The 24,902-nt window shown below is 39.0% G+C and overlaps 1 protein-coding gene across 1 annotated transcript; it reads right to left on the reverse strand.

Moving 5' to 3' along the window:
• Positions 1-1,117: 1,117 nt before the first annotated feature.
• igfbp3 (insulin like growth factor binding protein 3) lies at positions 1,118-23,076 on the reverse strand. The gene is made up of 4 exons (XM_005802306.3): positions 22,545-23,076; positions 19,454-19,695; positions 17,149-17,268; positions 1,118-4,867 (listed from the first exon to the last, which is right to left on the reverse strand). Exons 1-4 carry the CDS (start codon positions 22,903-22,905, stop codon positions 4,745-4,747), a joined length of 846 nt encoding a protein of 281 aa, XP_005802363.1. The 5' UTR covers positions 22,906-23,076; the 3' UTR covers positions 1,118-4,744.
• Positions 23,077-24,902: the final 1,826 nt, after the last annotated feature.

Raw genomic sequence — 24,902 nt, forward strand, 5'->3', positions numbered from 1 at the left:
CAAGACACTTACCTGGTGGTGGTCATAGGGACTAGCGCATGGCAGCTGTGGCTGCATTGTAGTAGCTTACTTTCATCAGTATGTGAACATATGGGTGAATGACTGAAATCTAAAAAGAAATCTTAGAAATGGGCCTGTAATTTTTGAATTCGAGGCTTTGCATGTCAGTCTCTGGATGTGAAAGTTGATAGAGACATACCCCAAAATATATGTAGCTGTGAACTTTTCTGATTATTATTTGTAAAATTAATTTTAACAATTACATTAAAGTTTTTGTCTGTAATCTGAAAAAATGTGAGAGTTCAAATTGGATGAATATTTTTCCAAGGCACTATAATTGTGGAAATAATCACAAAAGCTCCAACATTCATGGCTTAATGCCTTCCAGGATCATGTTTCTCTGTCTGTAGTCTGTTTTGTTATCACAGAGATCTAAAGTGGAGGTGCTCGTCTATCTTTAGCCGGCTCAGCACTGCCTTTTGACCCGCTCTGTTTGCCTTGGTTGGGCACAGGAATTTGCCTCAACCTCTTATGCCCACTGCCAGCCTGCCTGGCACCACCAGATTTATTTTTGTTCTTTACAAATTCAACCTTTGCTTCATCTGTATTGACACATTCCACCCCTGAGGAGAGCTTGATTGCTTCCCCGGAGCAAATTTTTGTCCTGATTCTCTGCATTAATTAAAGGAATAGTTCACATTTTTCAGAATTGTTGGTCCAGTAATGGCTCATGAGCAAACAGTACCTTACCTGCAGTAAAAAAAATTGCTTTGCTTTTAGCTTTTCAGCCAATGGCTACTAATACAAAAGTAAATTTCAATCATCTTAAAACATCTCTGAAATATGTCATATTTCCAAACATATTAACATACTAACTTCCAAACAAACTGTTGACTTACTATTGGCATCTAACATTTTTTTTATTGGATCGAATAAATGTATCCCAATTTCTAAATGATTTTGGTGTGAGATTATGGTACTACTATATAATGCTCTTTTACTTTAAGGGTTTTTACACATTTTCGCCTGGGATATTATTGCATGTGGGTGGTGCTTAGATGATCATTGGTGCAAGTCACAAAAGAGACAAATCAAAACATCATAGTCAAACTTCTTAAAATGTGTTCATTTTTTATTTAAAAAATGACATTAAATACAAAGTATATCTTGATTCAAAATCATTTCCTCTCTTGGAAAAAAAAATAGCTTTGTGATTTGTAGCTTGTACCACGAGAAGCTTGAATAAAACATTACAATACCCGTGAACAGAGAGAGCTTCAGCTTTAAGAGGCTGGTCTGAAAACTGAATAAAATGTGACAGAACAGAAATGTGACCCTGGTTCTGCGCTGACTGGCAGAGGCGAGATGGCTGGGTGTGCATGGAGGGAAGTGATGTTGTGAGAGGTTCACTGTCCTTAAGGGTTGGTGAACATGGATGGCCTGAATGCCACACTGAAAATGAGTGGAGGTTAGCAACAGAAGGAAATGGTTCTTTAAGAAGAAAACATTCATTAGTGATTATAGTCCCCAAAAATACACTGAATCATATAGACTGTGCTGTGCAATCGGTGAGTCACTGAATTCTTCATAAGAAAACCAATTTTGGATCAGCTTATAATTCTTTCATAGATAAATAATTTTTATTTTTACGCACTGTACATGATGTCCAGTCAGACATGTAGCTGGCCAGGAAATATTACTAAAAATAACAATAAAAATAATAATATATAAAAAGACACACGTACAAATATTAGGGAGGGAATAGCTTAAATGTTTTCTGTTTGTTCCTCCCCTTTAATCAAGTCTTTGAATAGATGGGATTTAGCACCAATAGGCTGGTTGTAAGTTGCCGCCATCTGAGTGTGTTAAGTTGATGTGGTGCTACTGAGCTACTGGGCAGGCTCTCTTCGGCCATCTCTCCACATTTCTAGTCTGTGCACAGGATGTGGGAGTGCATGGGGCAGGAAGCCCCACGGAGAGGCCCGCACTGCCTCTGTAAGACCCCCTGCCATGTGTGTGAATGCATTTTTGGTGCTGTGTCCACCTTGTGGAGATTTGTTGGCATGCGATCACACGAGCATTTTCTCAAAGAAACAAAAGCATAAACAATAAAAACAAAGGAGAAAAAAATAGATGCACTGAATGGAAAAACTCCAAATGGGGTTGTTTGTTGTATTTGTTGCCAGTAGATCTGGGTTCCACTACAGTCCAAAAGTTTTAAACAACCCTTTTTTACTTCATAGTTTGCTTCCAAGCAGAAAGACTTTCTTGCAATGTTGCTAAAGTGGTTTAGATTAATTTCTCAAGCCTTTCTAAATGTATCTAAAAGTTTTTCTGTGGGCTTATTTGGTTATATTGCAAGTTAAAGTGTTATGATTGGGTTATGTTGACTGTAAAAGAAAGTGAGCGGCATTCAGACAGATTTTCTTTGGACTTTGTCCACAGAGACACTCAAACAGAGGTGTATCCATTTCACTGAACCAAAACTCGGTTTAATTCTGAGAAACAAAAAGATCAGAAAATATCTTTTTTGCTAATTTTATGTATTAATGACCAAAATAGACTTTTAGAAATTTTTTAAGCATGTTTTATGTGTTATTCATAAAATCACACATGTGGGCTGGGAAAATTCATGTAACTTTACTGACCTTTCATAAATTTAGTATTAAAATGAAAACTGTTTAAGAATGGAACAAATGCAAAAGGGTCCTTAATTACCTTTTATGGTACCCTGGTGTTAAAACAGTACAGGTTATAATTAACCAGTACAGGTTAGTACTCGTTAGTACTAACTAGTTAGTACTAGTATTAACTTTGTGCTATTTCCCAAAATACCACGCACAGTATACTGTCATGGTGAGGTAAAAGGACCGGACAGTTGAGTTGAATTTTAAAGAAAATTTTTTAAAAGCCCTGAGAAAGGTCTTACAAAGCCACCAGAACTGCTGACCAAACACACTTTAAAAGATTACATGAAAGTCTGACAGCCTGTAAGTTAAAGAAAAAAAGATATGCTGTAAAGCCTTTGCATAGAAATGGACCTGAATTGTATAAATTTACTTTCATTTCTTTTTCTCAATGGAATATTATTGTTTTCTTATAACACGCTGTTAAATTTGGCATTACCGCCATGGAAAGGTACGCAGACACAGATAGGTCCAATTGTCTAGAACTGCGTAGCAGCGGGACAGCTAAAGTGCTATAAGTGCTTGTGCTTGAAGCATAGGGGGCAGCTGGCACCTGTGGCAGAGCAAAACGGTCACACCTGACTTGACCCATAAAGAAAAGAAAACTGAAACAAGCAAACACCATGTTGCATCACTAAGACAGGAAGAGGTGGGCTAAGGGATCAGGATCAGGCACATACACAGAAAGCGGGCAAGCTGAGGACAATGGCATGTGATTAAGGACTAGAGAACCTCAGAGCTGCAAGAACGATGAGAGAGAAGAATGAACACAGAACATGGGAGAACACGGGGAAGAAAAATTAATGTCATATTTGTAAACATGCAAGCAGATTTTAAGTAGATTGCACTGCCTTTACTAGAAAACCATCAAAAATCTGATGTTCCAGAAAATTTCAAGTGAGCAAACTAGCTTTTAAATGCACTCATGAGAACTTATGAGGTTAGTTTGGACGGCTTTTCAATTCAGCAAACATCCATCAGTCAGGTGGGGATGGTATTTTTAATGTCCTTCCTTCAAAATCTGGTTAACCAGAGGATGCGATGCCTTGGATCACTGCAAGAAGTTATGCCGATTTACCTATTTGTTCTAAAACAATTATCAAAATCTAGAAATGTATCATGCATTGGATGCTCTCAAGTCTTCTCAAGACTTCTCAAGTCTTAACATTTGAAACATAACTTGTCTCTTGCAATTAAGAAGGAAAAGGGAGGTGTTAAAGATTTTAAGGCACTTTAACTGTACAATTTGCCTTCAATCCATCTACCCTGCGCATCAGTGACAAACAGCAAAAAGGCAGCAAAGAAAGGAGGTCAACGTGCTAAATAAAAAAAACGTCTGCCATTCCATACACCTTACACAACTAAATGGACCCTGAGCCAGAAGGTGTTGTCTTTTTCTGCATTGTTTGATGCAGCAGGGTCGAAGGAAGGGAAGCTGTTTTGGGAAAGCATGCTCTCACACACCATCTTGCACAGACAGGCAGCTGTGAAAACGTAAGTTATGCAGGCGCTCACGGATTAAAAGACAAACAAACCTCGCGGTTACACACTTACAACAAACACACACATGATAGATCGGTGTTGGTGTGACTTTCTTAGAGGGGGGCGCGGGGTCACAGTCATAAACAAGTCCTCTTTAAAGTGAGTGGGAAAGTCCCTCCTTCCTCTCCCCCTTTAAAAATAGTGCAGATGATAGGATTTATTCTTTCCTCCCATTCTGTCTCAGCTTAACTGGTTTTTATACATATTTTAAAGAAAGGATGGAGGTTCCCTAAGTATAGGACAGATAGCTGTAAAGGACAGGAGACTGTGCTCCACCCCCTACCCTCTCCCTAATCCTTGTACTCCCCCCACCCCTGAAATGGGACCTAAAACAAAAGGTCCAAAGTTCCTTCAAATGTTTACATCAATCTACATGCAAGAGCAAAAACAGGTCCTCGTTCCCTTTCCCTTATTCCTTTCGTTCCATTTCCTTTTTCGACTTTTTTGTGCTGTTTTCCTCTCTCTCTCCGTCCCCTCTTTCTCTCCATCCATGGGTTGTCTCATCTGTTCTCCCCTCATTTACTCTCCAGGTGATAGCACTTTGTCTTGCCCTGCTTGTCATCGTAGCCAGGGAGAGGCTGCCCGTATTTGTCCACGCACCAACAGAAGCCCCGGTTCCTGCCTTTGGATGGGCGACACTGAAAAAAAGAAAAGAAAAAGAAAAACAAACATGGGAAAATTAGAAATGTTATCAAACTGTATGGTTGTTCTCACAGAACCAAATGAAAAGAGAGTTATTTTTACCTCTTAGTGACAAGTTACTGTACCTTGCAAAAGTATTCACAGAAGCTGAACTTCTTTACGTTTTGTCACATTACTAGAAGCTTCAGCAGATTTTATTAGAATTTTAAGGTTAAAGTTTTGCCCATTTTTCTTTTCAAAGCTCCTAAGACAAATGGATGGAAAGTGTCCCTGAACAAATAACCTTTGAAAAATATTGCCACTAATTTCAGTTGTCTATGATCTAGACCAGGGTTCCTCAAATCTAGGCCTGATGGGGGATCCTTGGTCTAGACTTTGACTAATGACTCAATTGGAGCTCTGGATGAATATTTGCCCATATTTCAACAGGGTTTTCTTCCTAAATTGGCCTGTGTTCAACTCCATCCATTTCCCCATTAATGTTCACCTGTTCCTGCTGAAGAAAAAAACATCTGCTGTAGGATGGTGCCACCAGCGTGTTTCTCCATTGGAATAGTGGGTTCAGTGGGATATTCAGACTTAGACTTCCGCCACACATAGTGTTTGCATGTAGGTCAAAAAGTTCAATATTGGTCTCATATGACCAGAAAACTTTCTTCCACATGTTTGCTGTGTCCCTTAGATAGCTTGTGGCAAGCTTTAAATGTGTCTTCTTATGGTTTTCATCTTGCCACTCACTCATTAAAGCCAGGATCTGGAGAACTGAGCTAATAACTGTCTGTACAACACCAAGCATGTGGAGCTATGCAGCTCCTCCAGAGGTACTATGTCTCTTCACAACTCATTTGAGTGATGATGCACCAGTTCTAATGCTGTAATGCTTAGGTTTGGCCAAACGTTTTTAACTTTATGTTGTACTTTATTGTACAGTACTCTTAGAAATTTGAAGTGTGGGATTTTCTCTAGCAAACCTTTAAGGCCCTCACAGATCAGCTGCATTTACACTGGGATTAAATTGCACAGATGGACTGTTTGCAGTTGGTTGCACTGGATTTCAGAGACAATCTTAAATGCACTTGACACATTCCAGATTTGTATTTTGTACAAAATCAGTTGCATTCATTTCTTCCCTGGATCCACAATAACTTACTGCTTTGTGTACTGTCTCATAAAAACTCATTAAAGTTTGTGGTGGTAGTTGGCAAAATGTGAAAAACTTCAAGTGGTATGTACACTTTCGTAAGACACTGTGAAAATGGGAAAATATACTTTCTTCTCTCTCTCAGACACAGTAAGAAATTGTTAGATATGTGCAGAAATGTTTTATATTAATTCAGACTCCCTTCTTTTTATGACGCTTTTCAGCTGCCACGCCTTGCTAGAACTCCAAAAAGGCAAACATCCCATCGATCACGGTGAGTGGAATGCCTTGCTGCCTGTGACTGTCTGTGAATTTTTATGTGCAGGAACTTTTAGAGATAAACAGCACAAGCGATGCAGCTGCGTGTTTGCTGATAGATACGGGAATGAATTTTTTTGGAGCAGAGAGCAGGGAGCTTCACTCAGGCATCTATATGAGGCCAGCGTACTGCAGAGTTTGTCCGACTTAGGCTCTGCTGAGGAGTTTACTTGGTGGAGAGCAGATTAATTCTGATCGAGAGGGACTGGGAGTGAGGGGGTGAGTACCCTCGAGTGTGAAGGTAAACATGAAGTTGCTAAAATATTTGTCAAGGCCAGTTGGAGGGCTGCAGGGAAGGCAGCGCTGCTATTCTGGGAAGCTGGCGGATCCTCAAATCTCATCTGGAGCTGATTATTCCCTGCGTGTGCACGTGGGCTCATATAAACATGCACCAGCAAACATGCAGGCTGCACACAAACATGATTTCTGTGGACTGCGCGCAGACATACCTCCCACCTGCTCACACACTTGTATGCAGTAATATCAGATGTCCCACAGGGGGCCAAGCTTTGTAGGGTGGCAACTTTATGAGCTCCATTTGCGTTGCACTTGAAGTGACTCGATCAGTCAAGTCAGGGTAAACCTTGACTCACTTTATTCCTCCTGCAATCTCCTACTGTACAGGAAGGAGACCAGCCAGTACAGAGTTTTATCATGAACTAGTAACAGTATTCAACAAAAGGCATTACTAATCATAAAGTAATGCTGTAATGCTATAAAGTAATCCAGCTGAGACTGGATGTATGTGTCATTCAGGATCGTTTTAGTATAAAAATTAATCCCCAGCAGAATCATCCACAGAGTAATGCCCTTCCAAAATATCCTGCATGATTCTGCAGCTCTCCATGTAGGTTTTGCCATTTTTTTTAGCAAATAAACACCAGTGTTCACTATGAATTCAAAATGGATATTCATACATAGGTCAGGCTTGAAATAGCAAACTTGCAAAAATCAAAACTCTATCAAAACTCTTTTTATGAATGAATGTATAGGTGGATAGATTGATGGATGGATTTGAAATGAAAAGAGGTGTTAGTCTTTCTAAACAAGCTTACACAACTGTGTCATATTCCAATATCTTTCACAAACATAAAATGGATCATAAAAATTTTTAAAAGAGTCATTAACAACTGAGTGGAAACTGGCTAAAGTCACAGTGTTATATGGAAAAAAAAATTAATGCATCTTTATAAGTATTGATAGCACATACAGTCAACTGAACTTGTTGCTGGATGTTCAATATGAAGGTGAAGCAACCGAAACAAGCTAGATGTACAAAAGGAAAAAAATATGAGTGCATTTGGAAAAGCTGTGGCCCTATCTAACCGTCTTCTATCAGTTGCAGCTTAATGGTGTCATTTTCATGTTAGAGATTATATTGGCATTTAGATTTTATTAGAAGCTTTGGATAGCAAATTGCCTTTTACATGATTAATGGCCTTTAATGTATGTGGAAGTTAAACAGCTATTTCTTAAGGATGAGTAGTCTATTTGTTTTGAGTAATGAGTTATGAGTAATGGAACCACATGTTAAGAAATGACAAGATTCCATCAACAAGAAACTTTTCTACATGCATGTATTATTTGATCTGTATGAAAACGCCCCTAAATTTGACTCATGAATTGGCACAAAGTCTCTTCATACTTTAAGGCAGGCAGACAGACAAGCTTTAGAGTGTGACCAGGTGTCTGTTTCCGGCGTTCACGTGCAGCCTAAGTGCATGATCAAAGGCAGCTTTATAGAGACACAGGCCTATTAAAATACCTCACCAAGAACTACTGCAGCAGTCTGGGGAGCAAGTATGCCTCCCAAAATGCTGCCTTCTTACCCACCAGCATCTTCAGCAGATTTTTTTTACAGAAAACTTTTTTCTTCCTAACAATCGCCCTCCTCTTTAACTGTCTCATTCTCACTTTTTCGGCATTCCTTCCTCTCACTGTGCCATCGTCTAATTCTGTGGACAGCTTCTATTTTAGCCTTGACCCAGCAGACGAGCCTGCAGAGACAAGCTTAACATTGTGTTCCTGTGCTCTGGTAAATGATGATAGACTCCTTCATGAGCATGGAGGGAATGTATATGTGTGTCTGTGTTGTGTTGTGTAGGCGCGTGGGGGTGTGTGCACGAAAGGGTTGAAAAGCCAAGAGAAAGGTGGAAGGGAATGGAAGAGAAAAATGTGCATGTGTGCTTTCCCCTGTTGCTTGGCTACCTTTGAATTTCTGCTCAATCTCTCCTTAATTGGTGAAGTATTAGCAGTCATCTCAAGGAATTCTTTATTTACTGTTTTAATACATACACAAAAAAAACAAATTAATACTCATATACTGCGTAATTATTACATTTATGAGCTTTATTTTTATATTTTGGAAAAATAAAATGTGTTCTTCCAACTGATTTAACTTTAAAGAAAATGTCTTCAAAATCATATCACTGTGGCAGTATGCACCTGGGTTAAAAGTTATGCAGCTATGCTAATTATGAGACTAACTGTGTTATTTCTCGTTATCCAAAGTAAGTGCTAATTAACCACAAACGAAAACCGAGCCATTTAAAATCAAGGAAGCATTAAAGTCACAAAATGAAACTATTAACTAAGTTAAAAATCGGTTATAGAATAGAATAGAATAGAATTACTTTATTCATCCCAGCAGGGAAATTACTTCGCAGTTACAGCATAGAGATAAGACACACAACAACCACCACTGAGTAGCAATTGTAGACAAAATAAAAATAAAAATAAAATATAACATGCTGTCAATATAAAAAGCAGCTTAGAGCAGTCCTTGCAAAGATTCAAAAAATGCAGATACAGTATGTATATGTAAATATATGTACAGCAAGTGTGCCACAGTGCAGTTGTGCAAAATTGGACTGATTAGTGCAGAACAATGATTTAGCTTTTATTGTACAGTGAGATGGCATGTGGCAGGAAGGATTTCCTGCCACATGCCAAAAACAAAATATTTGAGGTTGAAATATGTCCACCATAACATGAATTCATAAAATAAAAAGAAAAATTTAAATAACATGATCAAAATCCTGATCAGAATAATAATAATAATCTACAATAATATTAGATTTCTAAATAAATTAAAATAAAATTAAATAGTCTTTTAAAACTATTTTCAATGTAAGTGTACATATTATTTGATTTTACTGTGATAATTCTAGCTTGCGAAAACCAGCAAAAGCGCCCAAACTATAACTCCTTACCTCATAACTTTAACTTCTAAGCCTTATCAGACTGGTATCATAGGAAAAGTGAGACTGAAAACTTTTTGGCTACAATTTTCTGATCAAGAAGCAAGTGGAGAAAACATTGCTGAAAAGCTCTGGATTGAACCAGTCCAGTACCAGCCAATTTAACCAACACAACAGTGTAATCTTAGACCGAAAATGCATTCTGTTATATTAGCCAACTGGAACTGCTTCCACCAGGTGACACGACAGGTGATCAAACCATGTGTCAAAATGTTATTGTTTCTTATTTTTTATGTCTTCTTTTCCCTAACTTCAACTGGAAAAAATACTATAAGTTTAAGGTGTGACTATTTTAAGGACAGTCATGTTTAAAAAAAAAAAAAAAAACTAATATTGTGCTTTACTAACCATTTGTATAACTAAAACTGCAGCTGTAAAAAATGTTAGTCAAAAGTCCCCTTAAGTTGTTGATATTGTCCTTTTGGTACCTCCCTCAAAAGGGCACAGCCCAGCAGTCCCCTCTGCTCCAGCGCTGCATGAATATGACCTACATAGATTATGCCAGATGCCTATCCTGACCCCTTGATTGACTCAAGGACCAGGGATTAAACTAGAAACCTGTGGGGGTCCACCTGCTGTACCACCTGAGTCCCTGCCATATCGGAACAAAAGATCACTTAAATAGTTTGACAAATATCTGTACATATTTTAAAACAACAGCTTTTACAGGTAAACTACACCAGCAAAGTATGTTTAATTAAAATATGAATTGAATATGAAATACGAAAGACAATTCTTTGAATAGCTTCACAGGCTCCTCACACTCCAAAATAAAGTTTGACGGTATTTCTATCAATTTTCTGCTTTGTTGCTAATCATTTCTTGTTAACTACGAGAAATGAGCACATTAATGTGTGTTTTCAGGGTGCAAAGAGAAAACCAGAGTACTTTGAGAAAAACTTGTGTATGTAAGAAAATGTAAACTCCGTTCAACTTATATTAGAACCCAGAACCTTCTTCCTTGGACCACTTTGATAAATAAAGTGTCATTCTTAACTTTCCAAGGAATGGTCAAGTGCTTCATGTGCCAATTTAGAAAACAAATGAAGCTCTCAGTTTAACTCTCTCAAACATTTGAGAGGTATCCACAATCTTTTATTGCTGCGGTTATTTAAATATGCCTCAAACATTTAAATCAGAATCCTTACTATAGTAAAATCAGCTGTTTGACCTTGCAATAAGAGGAAAGTGAGTCAGAAACTTTAAAACGCACAAAAGCATGTTAATACTTTTTGTTCGTATTGTTTCAAGCAATTTTAAGTTTTGTTGATCAGCATAAATATCAACCAAGGCATAAATTGTGGAGACTTACAATGTAATAGAAACGCAGCTTTTTTCCATCATTTTAAATTAAAACTGATAGTCAATACGGTTTTTTGGGGGACGAATACCCATTTATTCTATGATCTCAACACACTCCACCACAGAGTCCAAACTGAGGGTAGGTTAAACCCTTGTGCTCTGTACTCCTCATGCTCCTGGTGCTGCGTGGTCCAACACGGCTGTCACTAGAAAAAAAAACATACATGCTGCTCATTCATAATGCTGCCTTTATGAGACGTGTATGCATGTGTTGTGCGTATGAAAGCGTGCTCTTGTGACGCCGGTCTTTATAACTAATGGCAGCGCCGCTGGGCTTCATGGACATTAAAAAGAGCCTGGTTTGACCACAGGATAAACACAAGCTCATAAACTGCAAGGTGTGTGTTTGTAGGCATAGGGGCGTGTGTATTTGTGTAAAAGAAGGTGCATCTGTGCATGTGTTTGGAAATGCATTGGCAGTAGCTGCGGGATATTGCTTTTTCTAAAATAAAATTTAAAAAAAATTCTGAAAGACATGAAGTCCAGGATTCTTTTTTAAGCAAACACGTAATGTACATAAATGTTAAAACGGAGACTACATATTACTTGCTAGAGTTTGTGTGGCGCAAAAAAAAAAAAATGTGATAAGGAGGATGTGACAAAGAAAAACACCTCTGAGGCAACCAGATCAGAATAGTCATATGTGCTTAGTAATTGGCTTAGAGTTTGACAGATTTTTCTCAAGCTGAATGAAGACAGTAAGTATGCATAGGATGCTTTTCTTTTACTGGTGTAAATATCCACAGCGTTTTGTGTTTCCAAACAGGGTTTTGTCTTCGGGGAACATAATGACTCTTTGTGGCTACTTGCATGAATGAGTGAAAACAACATTGCAGCAAAAGTTTTATATTTATTTCAATGTTCCCTTGCAAATTTTTAACATTCTTGTTATTTCATGGATAAAATTATTTAAAAACTCAACTAATTAGTTTTTGATATATCAAACTAACCAAACAACATAATTAAATGGAATTTGCTAATTTAATGCTATCTACTGTCATTGTCCTTGGACTTTGAGTTTGGTTTTGATCTGAGTATTTGTTACTTTTTCTTATGTTCACTTACCAATAAGCTCCTCATTTCATGAAACTTTGGAATGTGATGTAAGAAACTTTTTCTGTGATTATTAAAACATTTAGAAAATTGATTTTGGTTTGACTGGGGGTCATTTTCTGTCAGGCTTAATAGGAGACGATTGATTTGAACAGTGTAAGCAGTGGAATCAATTGGAATAAAAAAGCACAAAATAATATACTATGATATTTTACACGATATTTGAGAATTTTTATGATTTTCTTTCTCCATTACTATTAAAGAATGCTAAGGAATAAACAGGTAAGCATCAAATAACTACAAAATGATCAGTTTACAGGGTCAAAATGGAAGTAGAAAGGGACAAAGAGGCAACACGTGGGTATGAGTTGGGGTACAAATTGGTAGATGTATTAACTGAGCTCAGCCTGAATAAACAGATCAACCAAGCTTTAGTGTATTTGTTGTGTGCCTTTCACTCACGCAGTATTTTAAGAGTGGCAGTACTTGATCTTTCAGTGACAGTTATTGTTTAGGAGGGGGAACCACAGTGAGTGTTACACGTCACAAGCAGCTGGTATAAATGACAGCTGTGCTCCATTGATGCCACATTATGTTCTCGTAAAGTGTAACGTAATGACTGTGATCTGGCTTAAGCACTTCCTCCCATTGGATATTATTATCTTTTGTGATACTGAGAATAGCTTTTTGGATTTGATGTTCATTAGGATAACTAAGTTTAGATTCATATTGTAGAAAATAGTACTGGCATCTTCACAAATGTATACTGCACAGGCTGCAAAAAAACTCAAATCTGCTTTGCACATTATGCAACATTGACTGGAGGAAAACAGACTTTGTTTAGGAGGAGTCGGAAGAAGATCTGGATTTGAAATTTGGGAAGGGAACAGAACCAAGCAGAGAGACAGAGTGAAAATAGATGTCTGGGTCTCTGAAAGTTGGTCAGTTATTATAAAGCCATTGTGGTCAGTGAGTACGTTTATACAGATCCTTCTGAGTCACGCTCAATAAGTCAACCCTTATGGGCCTGGCACTGCCAGCACCGAGTGAAGGAAGAAGCAGAAGAGTACACTGGCACCTGGCTCACATCCTTAACCCACCACCTCCTCCTTCTCCTCCTCTTCCTCTCAGACACACACACTTAACTCTAACAGAGTACACGCAGACACTGCCGTCCCATTCACAACCCTCTACAGGGTGATTCTTGGCCAAACAAGGAAGGAAAAGCCAGGTGGGCGGAAGGGCAGGATGGACGGAATGATGGAGCCAGCAGGAAGAACAAAAGGCTGGTGCATGACTGTAGGCAAGGCACAAAGGGGGGTAATGATGGGTGTGTGTGGAATGATGAATAAGAGAAAGAGAGAGTGAGGCTTTGAGGGGTGTAATGAGCAGGTCAGTGTTGGTTCATGTAGGGCCTGAGCTGGGATATGGAGCCAATTCATATAACTGCAGCTAAAAATAGGTTTCTATGTGTTGTAGCTGAGAGACGGTCTGCACTGCTTGACTTCTTTTCTTACAGGCCACTCATATTACCAGCTAACAGAAAATCACACTTACATGTCTGCAACTTTCTCATGTCTGATCTTCAATAAGCAAAGATTGAGACTTCAAGAGTGGGGTTGTTTCTTCATCTAAAAATCATGATTTTGACTCTATTTTTTGGAAGATTTTCTTCTATTTATGTGAATTAGAAGGAATTTCCAGATTGAAATGTACAGTAAGAACAGCTTTACTAAGTCAACCAACGGATGTAATAAAACCACCTCTTTGTTATTTCTAGCTCTGTTTACAGCAATTATTGGGGGAGATGTGTGTTTTAAACAAAATTACTAGTGCCATAAGTGTAAGTGAGTAGAATTTTTTTAGCCATTTTCTCAGTTGTGAAGGTTAATACCTATTTGGCTTAATTCCATGCCATGAGCTCTGTATTTTCCCAAGAGTAGACTTCTGTTTCACATCATATTTATTTCATAAAAATAAACATAGTGAATTTGTTATAGTTTACACATCTCTACTAGGACTGTAAACAACTGATATTGTCAAACTGACTACTGTCTTGCCATGCCAGCTAGCACACTGGAAAAAGACGTTTCAATTGGATTTAAATGGGAGGAAATTAAGTGTATTTTTGTGGAATGTCGACTTTTGCCACACCTTTGAAACGTGTGTGGCTTTTAATGTGCTTTTCATACTGAGACTAACAGTGAGGCATTTTGCATTTTGACTAAGTTAGTAATCTTTCCATCATGCCAACTGCTTGTTTAATTTTTTTATGATATTAAAACATTGACTGGCCATTTGGGAATTACCTGTGAATCATTTCAGTTCCCCCAAGTGGTCAGATCCTTATTTGGTAAATTAATCAAACAGGAAGTGATGCCATTAGTTTTCCTTTAATTTTCAAAAATCCAGCATGTCAAGGTGAGTCTAGTGTCTAGATAGCGTACTATGAGATCAAGTAATGTTGTCATTGGGTCACTTCTACAATATCTGAGTTAGAAAAACAATACTAGGTGAAAGCTGTAGTGCCCTTACAGAGGACGTTTCCAACCTGTTTAAACAATTTGAAGAAGACTGGCTTGTCTGGTAATGAAATTATGAGTGCAGTGAGAAATCCATTAAAATGGTGGAGTATTTCCCAATGGTACTGTGTCTTCCTAAATGAAAGGCTGACACACAATAGTGTGACGGGCTTATTAACATAAACATTTCTGCCTGATTCCTGAATATAATTAGAAGCAGTAAAAACAAATGGGGGCCTTAGTCGACTGGGGGTTATGCTTTTTGGCTCCTGGTGATTCATTTTTCCTGGAAGTAGTCTGATCACCATCTAGTTCTCTGAAGAAATGAAAGATGAAACCAGACACCTTTCAGCAGCCTTACTGGGACTTAATTCTTTTAAAAGACTGTAGGTTACAGAGGAAGAAATAGTACTGTAAATCATGTGTTCAATCTCTCACTCATCCCCTCCCCCAACTCTCCTGCTCCCTTCTTTTCACAGCATTGTCACCCTAGACGTTCACACGGTCTCCTCTTCACTAAGTTTCCGGTCATAAATCTCTACAACACACCGGGAAGGCACATCCCCTCGGATGGATTCAACACAACACACGCCTGCTCCTTTGAGAAAAAGGCGACAAGACTGGGCACACTACTGTCCTCTGCCTAACACACACTTACACCAGAACCGATAATTTTACTGGTGAAATTTGCATGACAAACAGAAAAATACATGGTAATGGCTTACCATTACCATGTAAGAACTTCAAATTTTTCTGAATTGTCAAAATAGATCTCGATTTTCAATCTTTCTATTCACAATCAGATGCGAAGGCCGCCATTTTGTCCAAACTACAAAAAAAAAAAAAAAAACGTCATTTAAATTGTTATGCACGGCTCTCAATTTTGGAAGAAAACAACAAAACAGGATAGACATTTATTTTTTTTAGTGGGGAAAATCTTTTTGAGATCTTTACAAATCTATTTTTGTGAGCCAAAAGACAGTAAATTAATCAGCAAAGTGTTACAAGGGACAAGGCTTATTGAGAAGTTTTCTAACATTAGCATAATGAACATTATCAATCTGTAGAATTAGAGCAACAAGCAATTTCTGGATCCTATATCATTATAGTATCATACAGTCAAGGAGAGTTAATGAGATTGGTTTAAAAAAAGCGTTAAAACATCTATCAAAGGAAACGCCACTGTTGATAATGAGCCATTGACTTTGCAGTATCCCTCATCCTTAGGAAGCATATGCTGATGGGTTTTCATCAGCATATACATGATTTTACTCCTACCTTTCTCAGCAATCAATAAAAAAAATCCTGTTAGTAAATCAATCAGACCATATAATTCTGACTAACTATGTTGGATGTTTTCCCTGGTATTTTGACAATTTGCTTTTGGTGAGGAGTCAGAAGGCCTTCTTTGCCATCACAGATTCAAATTGGCTCCAGAATGTTAAAATTACTTTAGACCTAAATCTGCCCCAAGTATGATCAATGATTGTTTTTATTAGAAGGAACATTTCCTTGTTATGTTATAGAACTCAAAGCTAAATACATGACTGGGAAAAGAGCCAACCACTTGTCTTTCCAATAATCTCAGATATTCAAAACACTGGTTTTGGACAGGAAGAAAACCTTGTGGTTAACCAAAATGTATATCTGCCTTGGTTAGTCGTTAAATGTTATGATATCCAATGAAATCTTTTGAGGAATATTAGAAAACTAGATAATAAAACAGAAGTTTGATTGTTTGATTAATAGCCTTTCACATTGAAACCACTGTTCGGGGCCGTGAGGAGTGGGGTTAGGATCAGGGGTGTTATTTAGAACTTTGTCACATCTTGAGTTGGACTCTGAGTAATAATGCGTGTTTTTGGTGACTCATGTGTTTATTGGAATGGGCTCTGTGGAATGCAATCTCAAAATTAGCTGTTGGTATTTATTTGCCCCACCTGCCTTCATGCACCACCTTTCCTCAAGGAGTTTCAGTCAATTGTCCTCCAACAAAATTTTACATTCTTGCTTCTTTCTGTCGTTTGATTTTTTTTTTCTCTCGTCTTCTAAATGAGCTGGCCATGGGTGGCCTCGGTTTGCTGCTCTGCAGACAAGAAAATCTAAACCAGTGACGGCCTGTTTGTTTTCTTTACCTCACCAACAGCACCCCCACCAAAAACTACCACCATCAAACAAGCGCCATACATACACTCCCCTGCTGCCACATCCACCGCGCCACACACACACACCCAGACCACATTCTTACATCCCTACCCCCCACACGCTCCCACAACACACACCCACAAACACACCTGACCGACTTCATTTCCTGTGAGGCATGAGTCAGACGGCTGCAGTGCATTTACCGGAGTAATACATGGTTATTAGCCATTCTGATAGTATAGTGTTGATGTGGCTGTCAAGGCAACCTGAGCAGAAAAAAGGGGGGGATTGTGCATGTGTGGGTGGTTGGGATGAGTCTTTGAAGATTCTTTGGAAGTGTTCAGGCATGTGGTGGGTTTATTTGCATGTCCGCAGGTGTGTGTCTGCGTGTGGGCGTGGGCGTGCGGGGGTGTGTGCGAGAGAGTTTGGTGTGTAACAGAAAAAGCATAGATGAAACAGCAGGGAGAGCCACTCACCTGTTTTTTCTTGTAGAAGCCCTTTTTGTCACAGTTAGGAAGGCGGAAGCCTCTAGGGTTGAGCACGTTGTTGATCTTCAGGCTGTTCATGATGCTGTCTATCTCCCGTCGGCATGGCCCCTAACAACGCAGCAAACACGCCATCATAAAGAGATTGCCAAGACAGAGAATATTGGGAATACTTTCACAAATTTGAGAGTTTGTGTTGAGCAATAAACAATGAAAATTGACCTGTGCCTATCACTTAATCCTGGTCCTGTTCTTTCATGCTTAAAACATCCTAATTTCTTAGTTTGAACTGGAAAGTTTGCGTAGGTACTCATTGTCTTGCAGAAATGAACCTTCTGGTGGGTCCGGGTTAAAGAGGTCATCCCCCAAAATGAGATACCAGCTTTGAAAAAAAGTGGTACCTACTACTTCAAAATATTTGTAATCAAAAGTAATTGTACCTAAACAACAGTAAAGAATATAAAGTTAGTCTGTGGACTTTTATCCACAAATTGCAGAGCACGGCAGTGTTTGGCATTGTTTGTATGTTTTGTTTTTTACAGCACATGCATCAAGTTTTCCATGCATACCACCTACATGTTGACAGTGGCACAAATTTTCTCCTATTGCAAATGGCCAAGGTATCACAGTGACCCTCTTTTACTTTGTTCATTCATAAAACATTAATTCTTCTGTAAAATTAATCTGCAACACATTTTTGTGCCCAGGTGTCTTTAAGCTTTTCTACTTGTGTCACTGTGAAAAAGACTTAGCTGTAAATAAATACATGCATAGTGATAGGGGTTTTCAACAAAGAACCTTTGCTCTATTGAATACAACACCGGGAGGACCTGAAGACAGTTTGCAGCTCTCTAGTCTATGGGCAGTAAATTTCCATGCTCCCTGGACATCAAAGAGGCTTACAAGGCCACCTCATCCAGATCCCTGAGACTGTGATCATTTTTCTGGTAAGTAAACAGACAAAAACTGAGACACAGTCAGGATGTACAAAAGATGACCAAAACACCAACAAATGGAAAGATTTCCACACATACAATAGCATATTAGCTTTATTATCATCTATGAAGTTATGGTTGTGTCTTAGTTACAAAAACCAAAGCACAATGGCAAACCAGGAGAAATGCATGGCATTAGAGGTGCAGCGCAACCTGAACAGCAGTAAAGTAGCTGTCAGATCATCAAAAAATGACTTCCATGTACTGGACATCTCTGTCTTTGTCCCGATTTAAACCCAGAGGAAAACCATAAAAAACTCACTTTCTTGTCCATATGTCTTGCCCGAATGTAGCTTACGCAGAAACACTAGACGATATTGTTGGTTGACCTTTCTGATCGATGCTAGAATTGTTTCTGTTAAATTAATAAGTTGTAAAGTTGTAATTACTAGGTCTTTTCTATGTCTTCTTACTAAAAACCTGGGAAGTCATCAGGAAGAGTAAGCTGATCATCACTTCACTTGACAGATGCCCCACCAGTTGCCTGTAATGCTATTGCTTCACTCACTATGCCATCACTAATAACATATTGCACAGGTATTTATACCTTTTAAACTTTTTCCCCTTTTCTTATGCTACAACTATGAACTGCAGTGTATTTAATTAGGACTTAATCTGATGGACCAAAACAAAGTTGTGCCGAAATGATGAAGTGTAAATAAAATGATTTGTCTTTTTTTACCAAGACAAATCTGAAAATTGTAGAATGTAGTTGATGTGGCTGTACCCAATACCCTAACTCAATCTTGTTAGCAGCCTAAAAAGATTTGCTGACTCTTTGACTCTACTGACTCTACACATCTGGACACGGATTTTTTGGTATATTCTTGTAGACAAAAGAGCTCCTTCAAATTGGCTGGAAAACATCTGAGAACATCAAATATTTGCTGTATTTAGTAAGAACTTGATGGGCCTTTTTACAAAAATATTGTGAAATGAAAACTAACAATGTTTTTGAAAAGGCTGAAAAAAGACATGGCATATTTTTGCAAATCAAATAATCTAGATAGCCATCTCTGGTCAACAGAATGAAATCCAAATTGGACCGTAATTTGCTTTTCTTGGTGTTAATCTGCATTCGTCTTGAAAGACGGTATTCATCTGAAAAGGCATGTGAAGCACACTTAAATGGTGAGGTAACGTTTTGTAGGTGTGCATTACAATGTGATGTGCTGTCTAATGAGCTGTGCAGAACCCACATTTACCACATAGCTAATTTTTAATTACTTCTGTCTATGTTTTTATCATCCCAAACACAGATTTTACCACAGAAAGTCTCATTGCCTCTGGGTGTGACTTACATACTCAGTCTCCCTCTTGCTCTCCAGGGAGAAGTTGTGCATGTCCTTACTGACTCCTCCCGACACAGGTTCCACCTTGTAGCTCTGCGTCTTCCTATTTTCAGCCTTCTGGATAAGTGTGTTGTGCAGAGGAGGCCTAGTGTTCATTGACCCTGGGCTATGCCCGCAGTTCACAGTTTCCTCAGCAGGCACGACCGTCACGGTCACATTGGCGCCATCGTCCACTTGATTCCCTGCATTTTCTGCAAAGACGAATTTAAATTAGAGCCGTGAAATTGGTGCCAGTTCTTGCTTTTGGCACAGTATACAGATGTATGGAAAGAGTTATGTGATTTATTACAAAGCTCAAGCTTGTTTAAAAACTTGCCATATTTGGACCAGATTTTGCTCCATCTCATGTGGTTTCAAAATGAAAATCAGGCAGCAAATTATAATAATTTATTTTCCTCAAAACATTTTTTGCATTTACCTCTAAACCAAAACCAAACTTTTATGATTCTATCCTGTAAATTACACAAATACAGAATTATTACTGTTAAGCTTCCCAATCCAACTGTGGACTGTTGGCTGTGTAAGAAAGGCTTGTTAGAATCAAACAAAATAAAGTTAGGTCTTTGCCTTGTGGGCTGTCAGAATTACAAATGGTATTCACAAATTTGCAATGAAGAGCAAGAAATAAAGGAGGATCTGGATAAATCTGAGAATTCCTGGGCATAGACAGCAAAAAATTGAAAGACAACATTAAAAAGTACACGTGAGAAGATTAGAAAATGTAAAATGAAAAGTGAGGGAGAACATCAAAGGTAACTGGGCTGGGATGGTTTCATTTTAAAATGTTAAAGATGAGTAAAATAAAAAAACGGAGCTTCAAGTACTCCTCCCAAAAGTGGGGTGCACCAAGCTACCCACGATCTGCCCCCCCGATCAACCACATCATCACACAGTAAAGTGGGCAATGGAAAAGCACACCAGAACCCTGAAGACTGTTTCTAACTCAAAGCAGATTTAGTGTGCGCGAGCTGTGGTGAGGGCGGTGGACAAGCATGTGGGCGTGTAGCTCGTGTGGGCAGCCAGGCTGGCAATCCACCCTTCCATCTTTTCTGTGGCTACCTGATCAATTTGCGAGGCAGTGGTGCGCCAGTCAAAAGAACTGGGAATAACTAAATGACATGTCAACAACAACTTCCCTAAAAAAAATCTTCAATGGCCAATAATGTGGACAAAATTTAGGACTCCAGTCAGAATAATTTTTTATGATCAAAATAAATCACCTTTTATAGCTTTATGCATTTTGGATAAACACATTACGCAATTTGTTTGCATACTGGCACAGGAGTAAACAGCACAAACTGTGGTCAGGGGAGCTTGTTAATGTCTGGGAGGAGAAGCTGCTCTGGAAATGGGAACCAATGGGGGTGGAAACCACTAAGCTGCAATGGCATAATCTGACCAACAGGGGCGCTTAAGACCACCTACATCTTATTTTTTAAAACTCCATCTCCATCTTTGGAGACACTGTTACACCATCATTATGCATAATATCCTTTCATGTAAGAATTTCGAAATTCTTTAAAACTGAGTCTGGGAATGGTTAAAATAATAGAGAGAAAAAGTCAAGCACAACACAGTTCTACAAGTGTTTGTGTGTTCAAACCAAATACACAAGCAGAAAGCACACACAGGGGCACCTAGGTGCCTAAACACACAAGTGTGTGTTTTCACATGAAGGTGGCATGTGTGCCATTTCACCAGCATCCACACTAATCATCATGCACAGGATCCCACCCCCAGTGTTGTGCAGGCTTGCAAGCAGTTCATTGATAATGGGCTGTGATTTTTGAGTGTGTGTTGCTTGTTTATATAGGCCAACCAACCCCCATGTCACTCTACTCACTGCTAGACACCTGAACTACACTGGCCCCCATCCTGGACTAAGGGAAGCTGCTGTATTCTTGTGCAAGCAGTGTACAAGAATTCAAGAGTTGAAGATAAGTTAGGGCATTAAAGAGGAAAAGTTCTAAATGATGGGTTATACTCCACTTGGTGGTGGGGTGAAATAGCCAGGTCATCTTCATGCATGCATATGTGTGGATGCTATGTAAATGCTACAAGTCAGACATTTCCATGAAGTCAGTTTAACTCATTATAGATAGTCTATCATCTTTACAGAATGATGTGCCATGGTCAGTTTTCTAAATTATGGTACCATTTTATATTAAATATATCCTCCCAGAAAAAGAGTCTATACACACCTGCCTCCAATGACATCATGCAAGGCATTAAGCAAATGATTAGAGTTATTTGCAGTAGGTTCATTTAATTTTGAGAGTGTTTCCTGATCTATTTAATTAAATTTGTCTTACAAAGGTGTTATGTGGGTCAACAACAAAATATTTTAAAATTATTTCAGAACCCTGCAGAATTGGAAAAGGACTTGAAAGCTTCAGGCCCTGTACTTGTCTAAAGTTGATTGCAGTGGACTATCTTCATCTTGATGCATCCAATGATAACATCGACTCAAATACACATAAAGTAGAGTTAGCTTTTATCATTATTATTATTCAGTGCACTTTTTGCATACTTTATATTTTGTGAAATCTTGCAGTGTAAAGGCATACCTTATGACAACCTGTGTTATCAGTGTCAATTTCTTAGGGCAATAAAAGAATGAATTGCAATAAGATAGTATCTTTAAACGAGCACTGGTTGCTTTATAATAAGAAAAATCTCGCAAACCTATGTGTTTTATTATTTTAAATTTCATAATTTGCGACAAATGCGCACATGGAGGGCGACATAAACTTCTTCTTGTTGTTTAAACAGGAACCCTCTCGGTTTTTCAAAATGTTTTCTTGATGTAACCAATAGTTGCCAAACGTAGCACCTTTGCGCATGTTTACTTGTGCCATTTACCCTATAAGAAGATCAGTCTCAACCTTATACGCACTTAATCTGTTTGCATAGAGAGGGAGCTCCCCAGCCCCGGTCACAGCAGCGCCTCACGGAGAGGGCGCCTGTCAGAATTACCCAAACAGGCACACTGGGAATAAAGTAACCATGAAATGCGCAAATGGAAAGCACCACATTCTACCTTGTTTTTGCGCCGGCTTAAGATAGCTGATGAGTTTTTTTGTTGCGCTGGTGCATACCCCTCGTCCCTCCAACAGAGCTTGCAAAGGACGGTTCTCCCCGGGCTGGTGCTTGCAGGTCAAGCCGGAGCCGCAGCGCGCAGTGTACACTCCACAAGCCTGTCCTTCGCCGAGGGCGCACGTCATGCAGCAGCCGCAGCCAGGCTCCCTCAAGCTCTCCGCGCAGTCCTTCGGCAGCGGTTTGCACTGCTGCAGCGCTCTGGCGTCGCACGGCTCACATCGGACCACCGGCCCCACAGAACCGGTGAGCCGGGCGAGCGCAGCCAGCGCGACGGCGAGACAAAGCGCGCAGAGACCGGGCATTATAGTGATTAAGCTTGTCACAAAGGGACAGAATGGGAGTTGTCACACGGGCTTAAGGTGACTCTCTGTGACACAGCGAGCCGACTGGCCTTCTCCATCTGTGTTTTCTTTTGCGCAAACTTCTCGCTTTATACAGGCGGAAAAAGAGCCAGCAAGTCACACCCTCCTCCGTATGAATAATGTAAGCGGAGAGCCCCTACATGAAGAGCCGCTACGTTCAGACTCTGGAGAGCGCTGCGCAAACATTACATTTTCTCAGGCGCGCATGCACAGCATTTCCATACAGTCCAGGGAAACTGAACAAATTGATGTTCACAGTTTGAGCTATTTTGGGAAAAAAAATATTATATTAATCATTTTATCTGTAGCTGTGCAAAGCTGCTAGACTAGAGACTTGATCCAAAGGACTTGCAACTGTTAATTCTAGTCCGGGTTTAACAAACATGCACATTTTTAAATTTGCATGAAATATTTGTATTTGTGGATCTATTTGAGAAACCATGTATACGTTTCCTTCCACTTCACAATAGTGAATTGGTCTGTGCTGTTGGTCTACAAGATTAAAATCTCAGTCTGGTTGAACTTCGTGGTTGTTATGTGACATAACGGAAAAAGTGAAATAGTTTTGCAAATGATCAGTTTACAAGGCACCAGTCATGTCTAAGAAATGTTGTTTTACTCTTGGTCTATGAAAGCCTCAGAGTTCAAACATCAGTCAGAACACCAGCCATAACCAGTCTGCATATCTGATTCAGTCTGCTCACCTTTCATATACCCTGAGCAGACTTGGTGATCTGGCATTTTCCCTCATCCTGACTGCCACCACATACCTTACAGCTCATAGCATCCAGAACTCCGCCCTTTCACCTTCTACAACATAACTAACCCAACATGATTCCAAATTTTTGAACAGAAAAATGTGTAGATTGTGCAGGCTAAGCACTGCGTGCCCCTTCCAGTCTGATATATCCCCCTGTGCTGCAATAACAAACACGAGAGGGGGGTACATGCTGAGAAAATAAAGCAATCAGTACTGACCATTGTATGATTTCTACCACAGAAGCAGAAAAAGTGTTAAGACTACATTACAAAAAAGCAAGCAGAGAGTAAGGAAACACCCCAAGAAAAGTGAGAAAACTCAATGCTTTGTTTTCTTAGTATGATTATTATTAGTTTTTTTCTGTTTCTGGATATTTTAGTTTCTTGGATATTTGGAGTCTCACGTTTGGCTTGTTTATTGTCTGCACTTCAGCCAGAGTATAGTTTACTTGAGCAGCCTAGGAGGTTTAACTTATTCAGAAGAAAATGTTATGCATGTTGTTTGAGTATTGAGTAAATAATGTTTGCTCTTTCTTTAATTGATACAACAAGATTTACTGGGGGAGGAGGGAGATGGTGAAGGAAGTATGATGCCAAAGTTTTGCCCTCTTATAGCTTTATGACAATTAGTAGGCAGCAGGAAAACCACAGGAATACATTTTCCTTTTCTTACTCAACATTCTTTCTCAAAGCTGAACCTTCACATCCTTGTCTTCACCTCTTGAAGATGTTCCTCTGACATTTCCTTTAATATGAAATCCGCTCCCATTAAAGAACAGCATAATGGCCAATGTTATTAAATGTAATGACAGACATATTGATATACACAGGAAAAATAAACAACTTTTAAATTTTTCTTTATGACTGACGTTAAATGAAGCTGAACCTTCACATGCTACTGAGATTGAGCTTTTCGGAAGTAAATACCTCTGGTGTGTCCGGGGTGAAACACAGGATTAACTTGTGGAACAGTACTTCAATGCTTGCTGTTAATTCTTTAGAGAAATGTTTGTTTTTTGTGAGCGGTGCTGGCTGTTGAAGGAAAAGCAGCCTCTCCTGGTTTTTTGTCCTTCATTATTTGATATAATGAAGTGTGGTTACTCTTACACATTCTACCCTCATAACTAGATAATTCCAAATTGAAGGACTGAGATTTTTACTTTCTTTTATGACCTACA

The sequence above is a fragment of the Xiphophorus maculatus genome, chromosome 9 (genome assembly GCF_002775205.1).
Source record: "Xiphophorus maculatus strain JP 163 A chromosome 9, X_maculatus-5.0-male, whole genome shotgun sequence".
Classification (NCBI taxonomy): domain Eukaryota; kingdom Metazoa; phylum Chordata; class Actinopteri; order Cyprinodontiformes; family Poeciliidae; genus Xiphophorus; species Xiphophorus maculatus.

Excerpts from the sequence above, each read along its gene's own strand:
- igfbp3 (XM_005802306.3), bottom strand. The coding sequence starts at position 22,905 with ATGCCCGGTCTCTGCGCGCTTTGTCTCGCCGTCGCGCTGGCTGCGCTC. Across the intron at positions 19,696-22,544 it reads TAAGCCGGCGCAAAAACAAG|AAAATGCAGGGAATCAAGTG; the intron begins GTAGAATGTGGT and ends TCGTCTTTGCAG. Across the intron at positions 4,868-17,148 it reads GCTTCTACAAGAAAAAACAG|TGTCGCCCATCCAAAGGCAG; the intron begins GTGAGTGGCTCT and ends TCTTTTTTTCAG.